At 43.7% G+C, this 19,048-nt stretch overlaps 1 protein-coding gene across 1 annotated transcript in view; it reads right to left on the minus strand.

Annotated features, from left to right (window-relative positions):
- The window catches only part of CELF4 (CUGBP, Elav-like family member 4), an 83,717-nt gene that overhangs the window by 21,717 nt on the left and 42,952 nt on the right, over window positions 1-19,048 (minus strand). Inside the window, exons 6-9 of the mRNA XM_009873879.1 lie at window positions 9,742-9,807; window positions 9,474-9,476; window positions 8,024-8,104; window positions 2,082-2,165 (exon numbers count right to left, since the gene is read on the minus strand). Of these exons, the coding sequence (XP_009872181.1) occupies window positions 2,082-2,165; window positions 8,024-8,104; window positions 9,474-9,476; window positions 9,742-9,807 (234 nt within the window). The remainder of the gene's footprint in view (window positions 1-2,081; window positions 2,166-8,023; window positions 8,105-9,473; window positions 9,477-9,741; window positions 9,808-19,048) is intronic.

Raw genomic sequence — 19,048 nt, forward strand, 5'->3', positions numbered from 1 at the left:
CTATGTGGGGAGGATTGAACAAGGTGCTGTGTGGTTCTTTGTTGCTGGCCCAGGCAGTCAGGTCAAACCATGACACTTCCTCAAACAAGCTGATATTTTGTTTTTCCTAGAACGGCTAAATTTTAAGAAAGGCTTCTGCTAAGATCCCTCAATTCCTGTTCAGCTATACACTGCAATTTCATAGTGCTTTGGAAATAGCAGTATACCCAGGCCCACAACTTTGCCCCAAAAGCTAGGTATGTGTTGCTATGCTTGTGAAACTTTGTAGCCAGAAAGACTTTGAACTACAAAGAGACAAGGTGAGTCCCTTACTAGACTTGAGTCTCATCTCATTTCTTCATTTACCTCCCTCTTGCCCATATGTGGAGAACTACACTCAGTAGTCCCCTAAATATTTATGAAAGGTCCATTTCTAACCCATGGATATCATTGAAGCCTTAGTTTTCAATGTCACCTAGACCTAGTCTAGGTCTCCTCATTTTGTTATGAGCTTTTATAGGGTTAAAACTCTAAAAGAAAAGGTGGGCTCTGGAGAGAATGGGGCTCATTCACAATTTCTTATTTAAATTTCCCTACTGCCTTTTAACACCAGGCTTTCTTGTCTACTTTTCCTCTAGTTTTAGAGTGCAGCAACCCAATGTCTATCGGTGAAGGGGGATCCTGTGTGCCTTCACATCAGTGGACAGAGTTCCTTCAATCAAAGGGGAAATAGCCTGTTCAGAACCTCTGTGCATGGACAGGAGGAACTATGCATAGATAAGAGGCATGAAACTCTTGGAAGTGCTGTCTGACATGCACCATAGCAAGGGATGAGGTAACAGTTTTGGAAGGTGGGCTGTGCAGAAGGGAGAAGGGAAAGGCAGCAGGGAAAGGAAGCATAGCGCAGAGGCTGAGAGTGGCTTTAAAATCAGATGAACTCCATTAAGTCTTAACTCTGGTAGTTTGCCTGAGAGACAGAATCCATATCAGCTTCAAGTCACAGGAAAAGAAAAGCAATAGTTTGTCCCATTGCACTTCTCAGTGGAAGTCTGTAAAGAGCGTGAGATGGCAGAGAACCAGAAATTATATATCCCAATGATAGGCACATGGACAGAGGAGATCCCCTGTCTACCAGTTGGGATGGGATCAAATATGGCAGGGTCCTCATGCTGCTGCACTGCCAGAAGGGTTCTATCATGGCAACAACTTTTCAAGCCATGGGATCCCGGTTAGATACCTTGCACACATCACCATGTGGCTGTTGGCTTGATGAGCCCTCCCATTGCAGGTGCAGCTCAGGGTGCCCCTACCTGGTGGCTCACAGGCAGCTGAGGCTGTGTTCTTTCCATGTTCCAGCTGGTGGGGTTGAGCTAGCAACAAGGCAGGAGCTATGTGAGCATGAGGCAGGTTTCAGACTCAGCCTCTTAGCGTGGCCTGTCAGCTGAAGAACATGATTAGCTCGCTATCTGCTGTAGTGCTGGCTTTGGTCCAGGGGGCTCAGAGCATGGCTGCCATCTCCCCAAAAGACCAGGCTTTCAGCTAACGTTCATCTCTTGTCTCTATACAGTTTGATGCATCGCAGATGCTGGAAAGCTGCCCCCATAGCTCTGTCTTCCTTTCAACCCAATGACCTGTTTTTCTTTTCCTTAGGTAAAGAAATTCCCCTCCTGCCACATGCTCCCAATGCTGACCCCATCAGCTTTTCCCCGACCCTCCCAGTCCCTTCCATTTTGCTCCAAGTGTGTTAGTCTTCTCTGTACCCTTCCCAACTCCCCTTCCAAAGGGGGGATATTTTCCATCCCACCACGAGCAGCCGCAGCACCTTGTCGCTGGTGAGATGCCAAACCTTCACTTCTAAGCAGTGCACACAACTCTGAGCATGAGACAATTAGGAGAGAGAAAGAGGGAAGGGGGAAAGTTTTGACAGGAGTAAGTTGAGAGAAATTATAAAGCTTAAGCAGAAAGAAAGCAGTTTGAAAGGTAAAGTATTTAGAGAAAGCCCTTTCCTGGATGAATCTAATTGTTTTGTTATCTTTACCCACCAAAGCATTTACTTTGGTTTGTCGCCCGATCCACAAACACTTTCGAGGAGATGACATTACCGAAAGGCAGGAACATCTGCATCAGCTCAGCATCCCCAAACTCCTGGGGCAGATGGTAGATAAACAGGTTACAGCCCTCTGGTCCTATCAAGAGAAAAAGAAGACCCATGAATGGAGAGAAATAGGATATGAGATTTACTTTGTCACCCCTTTCCTCTCACTGGTGAATGGCCGCCTCTAGGAAGCAGTCTGTAGACTATCAGAGGAAGGAATGAAGCAAAAGACCAGGAACTCAAAATGTCACCTAGAGGCTATGCTGACTTCATTAATCATCTCAGAGCAGACACCAGAAAAAAATCTAAAGACAGAGTAGTGTGGCAGCACACGTGGCCATGGAAAGACTTAATAGAGGAATAAGAACAAAAAGAATGAAAGAATGAGGTTCATAGGTTTTCTTTGCTCCTCATGGTCTCATTTAATCTGTAGGGTTGTGGGTAACCCACACCAACCCTTTCCTCTTTTCCATGTCTGCATGCAGAAGTTTCATTATCCTTCTTGTATCTGTGTGAGTACTGTGATAACAAGCAGAAACATATGCACAAACTCAGAGGCTTATTTTGTTTTGTATGATTTTACATTAAACGCCCCAGAGTGACTCAGCTTGAAGGCTCCTCCAAAGCTAGACAGTTTGGCCATGTCCTTCATTCCAGAGGGTTCCACGTACATATTACAGATGGATTCAGATTTAGATTAATAGACAAGAGGAATTTCTCTTTTTTAATTTTTTTTTTTTTGCCTCAGTACTGTAGCATATACTCTTACAGACTTCAAAGGCTACTTCGACAAATATCCAGAAAGAGAGTCTTTAGTTGGAATATGCAGTTTTATTAAAGGAGAAACCGTTAGAAAATGTTCCATTGAAATTGTATTTTGAGGCAGAAAAGGAACAATGTACCTCTGGTCAAATAGCCTAGAATGAAACTTTTCAGTATGACTTTTACTTTCAAGCATGTATTGGAGAAAAAGTCAAAGGGAAACAATGTGTCTGAGTGGGTCTGGTGAAAAAAAATAAACATTTAATCCCCTTGCAATGCTCACTAGCAGAAAACTAGTTCGACGAGGCAAGGACTGTTTCTTCATGGTCTTATTTTCAAAGGTACTTCCAGCTGCTGCCCAGCTCTTCTCAAACCTCAACAGATAACTCCATCTAAGCTTTGCTCAGAGGGGATGAGATGAAGGGGATACAGTGTGTGTTCTTTGCTGCAAGGGTGAGATGACACAGGGAAGGAGCCTTTCCTCTTTCCTCCAGCTTAGCCAACTTTCCTCCGTTGACCTCTGGGGCACAGTGTGGGGAAGGAAAGGGTTTATTTAACACTCATGTTTTCTTCATCAGAGCATAATTACAGTGTCATAACACAGAAAATTACAACTCTGCCTTTCCTGCTAGGGACAGGAGTTCTCCTAGATGCTCCCACCTTTTATTAGCCATTACTCATCCCTCCGGCTGGCAGGAGAAGTACGTTGAAGTCAGGATTCTGACAGATGCCCATTTAAAGCTCATTAAAATTCCTGGGCCTCAGCGTGATTGAAGTCACAGGCTCTCCACATTTCCTTTTGGATTAATGGAAAATGAAGCCCTAATGAATATTTGCTAAGCAAAATTTTCCCCACTAATTTGCTAAAAGGACTGTCATGAAGGAACATCTGATCCTTTGCATCTTGTGAATTTCCTAGAGGTCATGAGGATGGTAACAGGGTTTCTTCCAAATGGAGGGATAGTGGTATGGTGGGATAATTAACTAATTAAGGACCCGGTCATCTGCTTAGCTAAATTACTTTTGAACCTAGGTGGCCCACAATCAGACTCCCCTATTTCCTGCCAAGCTTTTCCATCTTCCCCCACCTCCCGTCTGCCTCTTCCTTAGTCTCTTCACTGATGAAACTATCCCTTCTCCAGTCCTTGCTGTAGTTCATTTCAGCACAATGTGGAGTTGTTGGCTCTATAAACCAGATATGAAACAGTCTGAAAGTGTTAAACAAACACTGACCCCCTTAGGTGTCTGTTAGAACTGAGAAAATTCTGCCCAGGAGAAGACCATGGTCCAGAATAGCAGGGAAAAAATTCATTCCTTCATCTCAATGTGCCCCAGAGCACTTTTGCTGTGGGATTTGAGATCCACATTATAATAGAATGGGTAAAATCTTGGCGTTGCTGCAATTAGTGGCAAAATTCCCACTGACATCACCAGAGCCAGCAGTTTGCTCTGTAAAACTGGCTAATTCTTCCAAAAATACCAGCTGCATTTCCTGGGGTCTTGGAAGTGTTGTGCATGAGTAGGGATTCTGCCTGCATGTGCTAAGAAACACCTACTAAGCATAAGGCAGACCAGGAGGCACACAACTTCATTTACACCAGGTTTAGATGTTGGGCTCAAGGAGAGAACAACCCTTGATTCACCTTGAAATCAGCTTTGCCTCACAGTGCTCAGAGACCAAGAGGAAGAGACAAGAGAGGATATGAAAAAAAAAAGACCATCCTAAATGCCTGGTCCAGCTCTGAAATGTGTCTGGGAAACCCATGCTGTGGCTTTCCATAACAACTCAGGCATTCAAGGCCAGACTCACTCTGTTCCAAACTACAGAGAATTTTTGCTAATTTCCATTGCTGAAAACTCCACTTACTATAATCACATATGAAAATTCTGCCATTAGAATTTAACAAGCAATTCCTTGTTAAATCCATCCACTTGTAACTAGTCTATCACAGTTAAGACTCCTTGGTAAAGAATTCGCAAAACAAGATCTGTTTGCCTGAGCCCTTCTGCCTTGTTGAGGATCTTCTGGGCACTCGATGGAAGACTTACGGGTTTCTGTATATGACTGCCTCTTCACATATGAAATCAAAGGCATGTGTTGCTCAGCCCAGAGTGTCATGAAGAGCTAAGTTAGTTCTCAGTGTGCATATGTAATGAGTTTTAAAGGACTTGGTCAAGATCACTGGAGCATGAGGAAGATCACAGCTGGTACGGCAAAACCTCCATGAAGACTTCAACTATCTTTGTTGGACAGAAAGGTCTTATTTTGGACTGAGTTAATGGATTATCAGAGATCAGTATACTTGGCAGTTCAGGGTTGAATCCAGTATTAAAATTACTCACCACACGCTTTGGTTTTCCAAAAGGCTGTAAGTCAGCTCATAATCTAGCCCTCATGACCCATTATGAGAAGAGAATAAAGGTTCATTTCTACCCTGAGATCTACCATGGCTCTTGGTTTTATGACTTTAAATAATAGATATTTCTGTTCATTAATACATAAGAAGCACAGACAGCCTTGATTTAGACAAAAAAGAGAAAAATTTTAAGGGAGGGACAATTTGTGAATGGTCTGTACATTATGAGGAAAACATGCTGGATAAGGGAAACACCCATGATTGAGGGCATAGAATCAAATGAGAGAACTCTGTGGCAGGTCCATATTGATTTGGCTTGGTTGGACCTGAGCTGCGAAGCCATTGCCCTGCCCACACTCCACGCCCTCCAGCTCATTGTTAGTCTTTTAGCATAGAGACAGCTACAGACACCACCTGTTCCTGGGAGACCACTGTCAATGCGAGTAAATTCCATATACCTTTGCAGACATTAGTTATCTGTCATTGCATCCCCAACACCAGGAATCAGCATCATAACGAAAGCCTATGACTAGACTGATTTTCTAATAGTAATTAAAAATGGGTTGTCCTGTAAGGTTGTATGAGGCCTGTAGCCTTTTGGTCAGCTTCCCACCTCACCTTTACAGCGAATACTCAGAGGCCTCACTGCATCTTCTACAACTGCTTTCTGTTCAGGCTCCAGCATGTCTGAGCACAGGACAGGGGACAATCACAAACCAGCACTGCTTTATTTTAATATCTAAGTGTACTTCTGAGTTTCAGAAAGTACATCAAGATGAGTAATACCATACAAATTTAAAACGACATCCAAGTTTTGCCTAGTTGACATGGCCTGAATCAAGACTTCATCTCTAGCTTTGTTTGTTTTGGATCTGTTCCCAGCTGCCAGCAGCCTCAGTGCTCATGTTGAAGTGATGACTGATCTCTACAGGAACTTTGTGGCAGCCAAGCAGCTCTGGGCTTGTTACCCAGCCGGGATCTGGGAGTGGAGAGTTAGCGTTGTTGTTAACAAGTGATCACCAATGTTATTGTTGCAGTAGGTGGTTCATTAATGAATCAATGTTTGTGCACTTCCTTGCAAACATAAAGGACTTGTCTTGACACTGAGTGTTATTGTTAGAGTTTCCTCTTACTGTGTTTTCTGTTAAAGGTTAGAGATGCTTAACCATCTTGACCCTCTCTGCTAAAAGGGAGTATTTTGCCTTAGAGATTCTCCCTCTAGCAAGCAGCAGAGAAAGTCAAAGCATCTAAACACTGCAAGAAGATGGAGGACACTGGGAACAGCAACTTGCACTGGATTGGTGGTTCTTCTCATATGTGTGGTCCCCAACCATCCTCAACACCAGCTGCTTAAAGAAGTGAGGAGTTGTGAGATGAGCTATCTGCTGGCTGACACTCACCCTTGACCCTCAGAGACATCCCATGCGTTGTGAACACAGGGGTCTTTGGGCAGTGGGTCTTTCAAGTGTCCCTTGTCTCTGATGGCTCCTGGCACAATGCTATGCTGAGCGATGATCTGCTCGCCATTTTGTCCTGTGCTTAATCTAGCCCCAGTAAGTAATAAAAAGCAAAGTCCTTCAGCATGGGGGAAACATCTCTGTAATGATACCTTAGGTCTGTGCATCTGTTCTCACAGCAGGGACATGTACTAGAGCTAATCAGAATCTGGAAGTTGTGTTCCCCAGGAAATTCAGACATCGGGAAAAAATTAATTCCAAATTAGATCGAAATCTTGACGTTTCTAATTTTCTTACAAAATGAGATTTCTCCCCCATAGTAGTTCTAGGCCATCAGAATGTTTTAGTTTGATAGTGTAATCTTGATTCGTGTCATTCTGACTGTTACACTATATTAAAATATTAAATGTCATTATATATATAAAATAATATAATAACATGTATAACATTGAATATATCTGAATTAGTGATCTAATAGAGGATAAGAGTCAAAATGTAATTATTTAAAATGAGGTTCTCAACACTAATCTGAGGCACCTGACTTAAGGGCCTCACTTAGGCAAGCACTCCCCTTTTCTTATCAAAAAAGAGCAGTGGACTCCCTGGAGGACGATTAGGATTACCTGAGCGGGTTGCCTCTGAGGATACCACTGCTCCCCACTGACTGTAAAGGGAATATTACATAGTATGGTTGCCTCCCAAAACGTTTACCTGCAACAGTAGGAGATTCACCTCTCCTTACTTTCCACGTTTCCAGTGAAGTCATCCAGTCCTGTAGACTGGCTCCTCTCATAGAAAATCTAGAGAAAGGTATTTTTACTACATGATTCATCTCATCCTGATATAGTGAGTGTGCTCCAAAAGGGCTGATTTCTGTTTCCAGATTGTCAAAGGAGGCAGAAAAGACTAGATCAGCTCCTCTAAATAGCAAGTCCTACTTTTCTAAATATCAGGTGTCTGAAGTAACATTACTGTCTTCTAAAGAAGGGCCACCAGTTCTTTGATTCCTATTAAATTTCTTATTCCAATGCAATTGCATTGCTATCCATGTTCTTGTTGCCAGTCTTGAACACAGAGCACCAGTAGATGTTATTGCCTATGGTGCTAGTAGGTCTTTCCAAGGCTCATACACATCAGCATGCTCCTTTCTCTGGAGACTGATGAGACCTCAGCAATGTCCCATGACGACCTTCCTGAATGCTACTGTTAGTGCCAATGATGCCACAACGCATATGGAAATGGAGAAAAACCTCAGAGGACCAGGGATTCAGAGCAACTGAACATTCTATGGGTACTCTGTAGGTGTATGAGGAGGGGTACAAATGTGGTGGTAATGACATGGTGGGGCGACAAATGACAGCTCATTTACTCACCTTCTCTCTGTTGCTGTGGGATCATGGGAGGTGGCTGTGGGAACGCTTGGCTAATCTGGCCATAAGCAGCAGGATAAGCAGCTATAGGGCAGAGAAAGAGAGAGAAGAAAGAGGACAGATTTCAGTGCTAGGAAGCACAGAGCCTTCACTCCAAATCATCATACCAAGCTAGAGGTGGGCTTTTCCCCTGCATTTTGGCTTTGCATCAGGCCATCTTATGCAGTGACATGTGTGGCAGAAGCACCATCTTCATGTTCCGGGAGGTGCCACATGGCTCTGAGCACCCACCTTCCCTTCAGTTCCATCAGCAGTACACTGAGGACAGCAACACTGGTGATCTGTCCCAGCAGAGATGCATAACCATCCCAGATGGTACTGCAAACGCATTCACTCACAAGCTCAGCATGTTGATGCCCATGCTGACAGCCATGCGCAAAACACACGCATGTTTCCCTGTGTGATCTCTCTTGCACCTTGATTAATTCATATGCTCATAAAAACAGTTCACACGTGTTTTCTCACTTACTCCAACCTTAGTATGACTGCTCACTGCATAGGCACAGTTGCACATGCATTCTTGGATATACATTTTCTTTTGTGTCCATAGACTTCCCTTTCTCACACAAACAACAGTAGGAGCAATGTGCAGCAATAAAACAATTTTCCCCACCTCAGCTCCCCCACCAAGCAGACAAGGAGAGCCATTCACTACCACAGATGGTAGATGATGTGCCTTGCTGCTAAAAATACAGAGTATGGGTCATCTGCGAGACCAGAGAGAGGGGGATAGGGGCCACGTGTGTGCAGAGGGGTTAATTAACAGCTCAAAGGGTTGAGCTGCTTCCCATCTATCAAATCTCACAAGAAATAAATGACAATAACTAAAACACCGGCAAATGAAGCCCTACATGGAGAATTAAATTAAGTTTCCAGATACAGTGCTGACATGAGATAATAGCCGCTCCTCAGTGGGAGCCCATGATTGCTCCAGTTACCACAGGAAATAATGACTTTGGGGTGGCAGCTTCCTTGCAACGTTGGCCGTGGACACCTCATGAGGGGAGGCTGAACACGGCAGGGTCGTGGTCTGCATCAGGTCACTTTGGCTGGTGTCAGTCCATCAACTTCAGAGGAGCTGCTCAGCATGCAGTGTGATGTGAGTGGAGGCTGACCCTTTGGGAGCCATGGAGAAAGCTGCTGGGAAGCCAGGTATATGTCTGTGCAGCTCCTAAGCAAATGAACTAGCTGGGGTATGGGCAATGTAGACATACCCTACAATATAGTTATGTGAAGCTATATGTACTCTGCCATGCACAGGAGTAGTGGCTCTGCACGATCTGGCTGTCCATCTCCACTCGTTGTGGAAGCACTCAGGAGACCTCTTGTAGACAGTGGCCTCCAAATCTCTAGCCTGGTTTTGCACTTGTGCACTGTGCTAAGCAGAGCTGACCTGCTCCTGACAGTGAAGTTGTGCTGACGTATGGGTCAGAGGAAGCCTTTCCCAGGGGAAATGGAGGAGGTTTCCTCCTTAGGGAGAGAACACCTTGGACTTTCTCTTTGTTTCCACAAGAAGTGTAAATTTTAATTGAGAGTCTGTGGGTCCTAGGTTGCCCCTGTATCACCAAATGCCTCTTTTATGCCAGCTCCCTCAGGTGTGTTCAGAGATTAAAGCCTTTAGAAAAGAGAAAGGTTTATTGGGAGAAAGTGTTAATACTAACGACCTGCGTACTGCTGCACTCCAGCGTAGGCTTGCTGCAAGGGGTCTGCTGCAGTGGGGCTCTGTGCTGTGGAGACACAAGAAAGAGAAGGAAATAAGGGGTTAAAACATGACAGGCACTCTCCCTTTCTCTTTCCACATCAATACAAGGTGTGAGATAGGCAGATTCAGGGGCTGAAGGTCTCAGATGAGGAGCATCTTGCTCACTCTCAGGACAGAATCACATAAAGCCCCTCACGATGGCCAGGAGGGCTCTGTTCACCCGCTGTCACCCTGTGAGACCTTGGAGCAGAGGGCAAACAAATCTCTCCCCTCCTTTCCAAAGCTTAAAGTATGGACCCCATCTCTGATCACGTGAATTTTTGGCACTGCAGTAATCAACCTCAAAGAGCCTTCATCTTAAGCCAGGACTGACACTGTGCTAGGTGCTGTGCAAACTCAGATCTCAGTGACAGCTACAGACACATGAAACTTTCAATCAGAGCAGAAAACAGCAGGGTCATAGCAGGAGGAAGGAGAAGAGAACAAAGCAGTGGCTCCTGCCATCCCTTCGAAGGACTGAGCTGCTGCCAGGTAGCCTCCTGTGAGAGAGGAGATGCTGCTTGGAGGGGAAGGGAGCACCGTTTGTCTGCTCCAGGGAGGATGCTGTGAATCTCTGCGTAAGGCACGCAGTCACTTGCTGACTTCAAAGTGCATTTTCTCTCTTTACAAGTGTGCATTCCTCCTCCCTAAAACTGTTTATTTTTGTGAAACTTTGAAGTCTATCTCAAATACAACTAAAGCTAGTTAAGTTTTTTTTTTCTCTTTTCCCCTTTGGTTGATAGAGAGAGAAAAAAAAAAAGAGAAACGTGTTGGATAAGCTCTTTCTTTATCTGCAGCAATAAAATATTTAAAGCAAAGCCTGGCTGAACCTCCAGTCCAAGTGTCACCTTGGCTCTAATATTTTGTTTCTTGTTATGAGTTTAATTTGTATTTATTGGTGCCGATGTTTCTACATCTACACAGTCCCTCTGGCTTATTACTTGTAAGACAATCCCTTAGAGAGCCACTTTCCCCCTTTCATACCATCTTCTTCCTACAAGCACAGAGGTGTTGCGGAGGCAAGGCCTTGGAGGGTGCAAATGTGTGGGGCTCTTGGAAGGAAATCTGGTGTCACTGACCTATCCAAGGAGAGATGCTGACTGTACGCCAAAGTGTGTGGGAGGTTGGCAAACGTGAATGTTATGGGCCCAAGGAACATGGGTGAAGTGGACAAAGATCATCATGGATCATGATGGAATCTTGCCAGGTCTCTTTTCTTCCAAAATACAAGAAGGAATGGTGAGAAGACCAAATTTTGAGAGCACAAACCTAAGGCTTGGAGACTCCTGTTCATTATGGACCTTACTGAATGACAAGGGCTTTGAGAATGGAGTAGTCACAGAAAGAAATAAGTGTGATTGCTCATTTAGGTTGATTTTTGTTTAGTTGACTTCCTAGCTGACTTCTGGCAGGTCACTTGATATGTGTGTACATGAAATGGGAATGCACTGCCCTACTATAAGAATTTTCATCTCTTGAAAAGGGGTGTGAGGAGAATACATTAAAACCTGTGGGAAATCAGTGGAAGGCATAGGAGGAAGGCAAAGCTATATGTTTAAAGAGTCAAGGGGGAAATGCCTGGAAAATACAAAAACTGTTTCCACTTATTCCTGTCTTCCTGAAGAAGGAAGGAACTAAATGTCCTGTATCAAAAATAGTGTGTCCAGCAGGAGTAGGGAAGTGACTGTGCCCCAGTACTCAGCAGTGGTGAGGCCACGGCTAGAGTACTGTGTTCAGTTTTGGGTGCCACAGTATAGGGAAGACATTGATGTGCTGGAGTGGGTCCAGACAAGAGCAATGAAGCTTGTAAGAATTTTAGAGAATTTAGAGAATGTTTAGAGAAAGTGTCTTACGAAGAGGATCTGAGAGAGCTGAGATTGTTTACTCTAGAGCAGAGGAGGCTGAGGGGAGACCATGTTACTCTCTGTAGCTATCTGAAAGGAGGTTATAGTGAGGTAGGTATTGGTCTCTTCTCCCAAGTTACTGATGAGAAATTTGCCTAAAGTTGCACCAGGAGAGGTTTAGGTTAGATATTAGGAAAAACTTCTTTACTGAAGGAGTGGTGAAGCATTGGAACAGGCTGCCCAGAGAAGTAGTGGAGTTGCCATCCCTGAAAGTATTCAAAAAACATGTAGATGTAGCACTTTTGAACACAGCTTAGTGGTAATGGTAGTGTTGGGTAGACAATTGGTCTAGATAATGTTAGAGGTCTTTTCCAGCCTTGAAGGTTCTAAGATTCTCTTCTATGATTCCATAGATTTTAACCTCTGTGCAAAACTGAATGTTGAGCATACTGCTCCAGAAGAAAGCTATGAAAAGTTGAGTGATACAGCAGTTCCTGCACACTTTTTGGAGAATGTATCTGAATAAATGCTCTTTTTTAAAAGTTTAGGACAATAGGACTTCAAATGCAGTCTTTTTCCTTCCTACACACTGTTTTCAGAGTTCATTATTTTCCTGAGTTTTAATGACATGTCTAATCATGTGTTTCTGAGAAGGCTGCCTCATGTCCCAGATCATATAGAGAATTCCTCCTGGCCCACAGCACATGCAGTCTAGTCTTTCCTGGTTTCAGTCAGCTTTGCTCCAATCTGGGAATCATTTACTTATAGATAAAGAAGACGTAAGGTGACTGGTCTAACCCACAGGACCCTGACACTGACCCAGCCATTCCTGGACACTTGAAAAGGGCGACCTGGAAGCATCCCTGGACTGTAGGACTTGACATCATGATGAGGCAGCAACCTCTGGCTTGGGATTCTGTGTTTTACTTCTAGTATCGTGCCCTACCTTGTCTGTGTGGGAAAAGCAGTTGTGGTGAATCACCACCTGCAGGAATTTACAGCTCTTAAAATCAAAAGTGATGACCTTTGCTCACTGAAGATCTGATCTTCCTTACCTCAAAGACTATGTTTACTCAGCAAATGAAGATGTGACTTCAGTACAGTGAATGTGTCTATGCTGGTCAACATGACTTATGAAGATGCAGAGACATAGACTCCAGGGTATGCTGGGTATGCCAGCACAAAGCCAAGGTAGCTTGGGCAGCCATGAGCATATCTTCATGCTGCTGCTTACTCTGCCAGGTGAATTAAACCTAGCGAACGGTATAACTGCCTGTGTTCCCAGCTGTGGAGTGGAGGAAGCCAATGGCTGATATCAATCCAGAAATCTCAAGATGCATTTGAGGAAGCTGTGTCCATACTGTACTCAGTAAAGTGACAGTCCTCTTATGTGCTAATGAGCCAGGAGAAGCTCAGCAAGGGCTAATATGTACAAGGGGCCCATGATCCAGAGACAACCCACCCCAGAAGTTACGTGTGGCTGTAGGCTGAAGCCCATCACATACTAAAATTCAACAAGATAGGGAAACATGAATAATTTCTGTGTCTCAGCATGAGAAGATCATGAGGGAAGGTTGCTTTATTCCTCCAAAAGATAGACAAAACATAGTAGATTGTGCGTCCCTGTGGCCTTCACACAGATCATGCTCTACTAAGGTAGGAGAGTCACGCTTTTGGCCACTCTTTCTCCCCATCTAGCTGGTCAGTCTTCTCTGTTACTGCAAATACTAGTTGAACACGGGTATGCCCCCTAGTTGGGAACAGATGTCACCTCCTTTGTGTGCTGTCTGTGCCAAGGTGTAAGCCCTCTGTGGCCCAGAAGGTAAATAGCGGAGTAAGAGCTGATATGAGCTACAGAGATATAGGAGACACTAGATAAGGGACATAACTACATAAAGCACCTTAAAGTGGCTTTTGGACCAGAACTAGCTCCTCTCAAAGTTATAACATCATCAAAAGACCTTGGGTGTGCTGATGACTCTCTGTGTGAATGTGCCCATAGATAACATTTGAAATTGCTTTATTTGTGGTCAGATTCATGGAGATCTTACTCCCAACATATAGACATTTAAGAGATTAAACATGATGCAGTGGACACAGAGGATCAGCTGGTGAAGCGACAGAAGCAGAGAGGCTCCCAAGAGGCCAGAGAACAACTATCAATCACCTCTGCCCCACTGAAATCCATGTAGTCTTGCTGCTTTGCAGAAGCTGAGGATCTGGCCTTGCCAGGGAAAACTAAAGGTGTACTGTGAAAACAAATGCTAATAGTAACTTCATTTAGTGGCTCAGGGCAAGAGCCTTATCTCTGGAAATTGCCTCTATATTAATTTGATCATTTCCATATCTCCACGGGAAAGATCCTGCTCAGGTACAATTCTCTCTTTGCAAGATGATCCTGGCCAAGATGCCACAAGGTGACCATGGCAGATAACCTTCCATAAACCTGGAGACATAAAACAAGCCAATGACCTACTATATGGCCATAAATATAAATTTAACAAAGGCAGCACTTATTCATTAGACAGAAGTCAAGAAATGACTCCCAAGTCCTTCAAAGAAAGTGGATCTGTTAATGTCACTTTCCAAATCCTCTGCCTGATGCCAAAAAATAAGGATGGTTTCCCAAGTCAGCATGAAATATCAGTGTTTTAGAATTAACATCAGGAAGCTTTCTTACTACTGAGATATCTCTAGATTGAAATTCAGATTTTTAAAGGGGCATTTAGCTACTGTTAGTCCCTACATTTAGCTTTTGTCAAAGAATGAGAGTATGGAGGTGTCAGGATGAAGCAGGTTGTTAAAAATAAATAAAATCAATTTAAATGATGTTCTATAAAGAATCCCTCCTGAGATGCCAGTAATCTAACTACAGTATCTGGCTGAGATGAGCTTTTGTATGGGTGCCCCAGGTGAAAATGCTTGTAGGGGACAAAGGTCTGGTGTCTGCTGTAACTGTCAGGGGTGCAAATCAGGAGAAGCTGCACTGAAGTGGGTGGGTGTGTTGAGGAAGAAGGATGATGGTCACTACCTGAGGCATCAAAAGGGGGCCCTCCATCCCCCTCAGTAGGTATGGGACAATGTCCTGGTCCCAGTCTGGTGTAAGACAAAGCCAAGGAAATCTACTCTTTGAAATAAAACCCAGTGCTTCTGAGAGGCAAAAGCAGATTCTGGCATATTTTGGACCCCTAAGGCACCCTCAGATTTCACTTTGGTGGGAGAAGTCAGTGAACCTTACACTTATACAATATCCTCTTAACACCCTGCTTCTGGCTGCCTGTACATTTCCTGACAGACATATTTTATTTCCTCTATTTCATTCAATTTTGCAGTGATATTTCCTTCACAGGAACAATATCTTATCATCCAGATCCACAGATTTGTTCTCCATTCCACCTATTCATTCCTCTCACTGCATTGAGGATATTTTACCCCTCTCCCAGGAGCTCTAGCTTGGCCACCATCACTTCTAGGAGGGTGGATGGGGGATGAGAATCATCAAAGAGAGATAACACTGAAGGGAAATAAAATTATAATAGTCAGAAAAAAAGCTATGTGTAGGCCAGAATCAAACCAAATAAATAAATAACTGAGTGGGAGGGCTCTATTCACCTTCTTCTTAAATCCAATTTAAATCATTCTTTACAGCCCTAATCTATATCCATAATTATATAATTTCGTACAACAAGCTTGTGAGAGGTCTTAAGAAATTTATGTAGATTAAAATTCATGGATGCCATAGTACAGATTCTATATTATTAAGATTGATTAGGACAGCTGATGCTGTGATTAAAGAAGCCAGCGTTTACTGTTGTAATTAATTAGGTATTCAGACACAACAATAACTGCAATAACAGAAAGAATGTGCTGATCTAGCAGAAAACAGAGACTGATCCTGTGTTTTATTGTCTCATTTCACAATTTAGGGGCTAAATCCCACTCAGTCAAAGATGTATTGTCCCAGTTTCTCTTCACCTACATGTCAAATGAGACAAAAAGTCCAGAACATTTGCACCCTCTACTCCATCATGTTAGTTGGAGAAGCCATTTTGGTAACATTCCCAGGTGTTGTAGATGGTTGTATGGGACAACATATTGGCCTACTATAAAAGTTATGTAGTCCATCCCTGGAAATCAGCTTTATCTTTATTGTTTTCTTAACAGTCCCACTCACAAACCCCCTCCCTAATCAAGCCTCTACTGAGATGGGTGCTGTGCAAAAACATGATAGGAGTCATGACTGGCAATGAAGAGCTTCCAATAGGCAAAGCAAGAAAGACACAGAGGCTCGGAATTGCAGAGAGGTGGAGGTGTTGGCTAAGGGGACAAACTAATTCAACAACAGAGTCAGGACTGGATTTCCTTCTCATTGCTAAGGCTATAAACACATAAGTCATGGTCTGGTTTTAAAATCTATTATGGCACTCTAACTCTATATTTTTGGGGAGCTTAGTTTAAGTCACCTTTAAAAATAAAGCTCAAAGTCTTAACTCACTTAGGTACCTCTAAAACATCAGCACAGAGCCTGACATGTATTCACACCTTCTTTGACACCAGTGGAGAAAATACTTTGGCTCTGGAAAGGCTCCTACAACTGCCTTGAAAAACCTCATTCATTATGACTGCAGCATGATCCTTGGAAGTACATGACATCATTAAAGTAGCTTAGACTACAGTTGGAGATGGAAACTAGCTATTATATCTTTAATGAGTGCATTCCTTCATTTATTTATTTTACCAGTAAAGCGTGGTTTATGGCAAGTGGCATATTGTTACAAATGGGTCAAATAAACACTTCCTACTCATAATGATCTTGCAGGTACTCGCTGTTGCAGTTTTGAAACTGCTGATTCAAAATACAAATGGGAAAGCTCTCCCTCAGAGATTTGGGGTGGACAAGCACAATGCAGCCAAAGTTTTCCCCTAGTAAGTCACTTGGCCTCAGGGCCATGGAGCTCGGTGCATTTCTAGGGCATGGTGTGTGACCAAATGCCGTGGGACGTGCTTTTCATCCCAGACCTTCTACAGCTGCAGGGAGCTCACTCTTTTTCTGTTCTTCTGATTCACCTCCTTTCTCAACTCTTCTTGTCTGGCATATTTCAGGACAGGGTGGGCACTGGGGTGGAAGAAGTCCATCCCTTTCTCAGCTTGCGCAAGTGAAGCCCTGATCTTACCCAATGCCAAGGGATGGTGTCTGTCGTGGTCAGGAGGACTGATCCTGGACTGACTGGGCCAGAGCAGCAGCCTGCCCACCAGCACTGCTAATTGACAAGCTATAGATAAGGCTGTCATATTAGCATGCCAGCAACTCCTCCCGTACAAAATTAGCTTGGGTAATGATAATAATTATAGATGGATTTTGAATCCTGTCTCTGCTGGCAGTGGATGAAATTGGTTACTGCCTGATAGCTCTTTGTTGAACCAAGGATAATGAATTGATGATCTCAGTTCAGTTCCTAAGAGAGGAGTTTCTACAGCACAGGAATTCACCTGTGAGGGACACCTTTAGTGTCAGTCTCAGTGACGGCTTGGAAACATGCGGACATAAAGGCTTGGCTACCCATTCGTACTGGCAGCTAGTCCTCATTGGAGAGGGCTTGACCCCAAATAGGGTATCAAGGGGAGCTTGCTGTCTTACTAGCCAGGGCATACCCACCGTGTAAGCAAAGCGAAGTGGGCAGACCTCTACTGTGTCTGCACAGAGGAGAGAGCTAGTTCTGTCAGAAGTGGGCAGTCAGAAACAGAACTCTTGTGTGCCTGAGAACAGTAAATGAGATGACATATTTTTAATGTGTTATGAGCAACTGAAGGAACTTTGCTTTTGTTTTCCTCAGGAATCTAAGGTCAGATCAAATGCCCTGAAGAGCTCAGCATGCTGGAAAGCGCTCCCAATCTGGGGCTCCACAAAGATGCCATACCACTGGATTCATCCCTGGTTCTGGTCAAGGTGGATATCTGTTGGTCCAGGAGAAATAAGTTTGTTTGGGAGATGCTGGAAGCTACAGAGTGTATTTCTGCTTCTTCCTGGGCACATCAGTAAGCAGAAGACCACAGAACGGTCCTTACTCCTTTCTGGTGGCTCTGCTCTGTGACTCTTTCCAATTCCCCTATTCCACTGACCCTTTGACAGCCAGTCCTTTCTCTCTCATCTGCTGTGCTTTGCTTTTCTCATTTTCCTATCTCTCCCTTCCCTTCCCAGGGAGTCTTCATTTTTGGAGTAAGCTTTTAGTCCAGTCCCTCACAATGCAATCCAGTAGAGCAGGACCTGTTACTGGACAGCAGAGTCCTGCTCGTGTGACACAGAGCAGAAACCAGTGCAGATGGTCAAGACATCACACACTGTTACAAAAGAGGCACTGGGCTCTGGGTAGTTAAGTAGCTTTGGCAGAAGAGCACAATCCCTGTTCCTATGGCTAATGTGGAAATGGCAAATTCTCCTGCATTACTGCGAAGTGACTCCCAAGATCATGGTGCAACAGATCAGGCTCCTTGTCCCCACTATATATTGTGACACATTGCCATGTTCAATAGCTCTGCGAGCTGAAAGACTAAAGGGCAGTCATTAATACACAAAAAGGTCAAATCTCCAAAGGGATTCAGACTAGCAGAAGGCGGAATATTTACTCCCTTTTATTCTGTCGATGCCAAGAGTGCCCTATGAGGCACTGTGTATTGGCTGAGCTTGGAGAAGGTGAAAGCACAACTTGCAAAGAGTATGCCTGCAAGAAATGGTTTTCTAGTGTTACTGCATGGATCCATAGCCTGGCCAGAGTCACAGAAAAAGTTAATTCCTGCAGGGACCGACGCGGTGATCAGAGACCAGGTGAGTAGAAATGGTCAACCTACTCTTGCCTTTGCCCCAAAGCCAAGGATGGTTCTGCAGTCTAACTCAAATGATATCATGTGTGTCCCTGCTCTAGCAAAGGTAATCTTAAAAAAAGAGCACAGAAGAAGACAGGAAAAAGAAAATAAAACAGTGAAGCTACAGAGTAAATACAGTTATATGACAAGGACCTGTTTTTATAGTGTAAAGATTATGGGGTTGTGGAGTCCTTTTGATGTGGCATCGAAAATATTATAGCCAGGCACAAAGGTGGACGTGTAGAAAAACTGCAAAATTAATAGGATTTATTTGGGTCTAAATGATGTGGATGTCATGCCTCTACAGATTTTGATTGTCCTGTTTTTCTATTTTCAGGCAACGGAGAACATTCTGCTACAGGATATAATGGCGTGAACCTACATTTGAGGGTTTTGTGAAGTATGAAAGAGCATGTGAGAGGAAAATTCAGGCTTTAAACAATATATGGCAAGACATAATCATATCAAGACTATGGTTATGTACATAATACTACAGCACTCCTAATCTCTTTCAGAATGAGA

This window comes from Apaloderma vittatum, unplaced genomic scaffold, assembly GCF_000703405.1.
Source record: "Apaloderma vittatum isolate BGI_N311 unplaced genomic scaffold, ASM70340v1 scaffold10297, whole genome shotgun sequence".
In the NCBI taxonomy this organism is placed as follows: Eukaryota; Metazoa; Chordata; class Aves; order Trogoniformes; family Trogonidae; genus Apaloderma; species Apaloderma vittatum.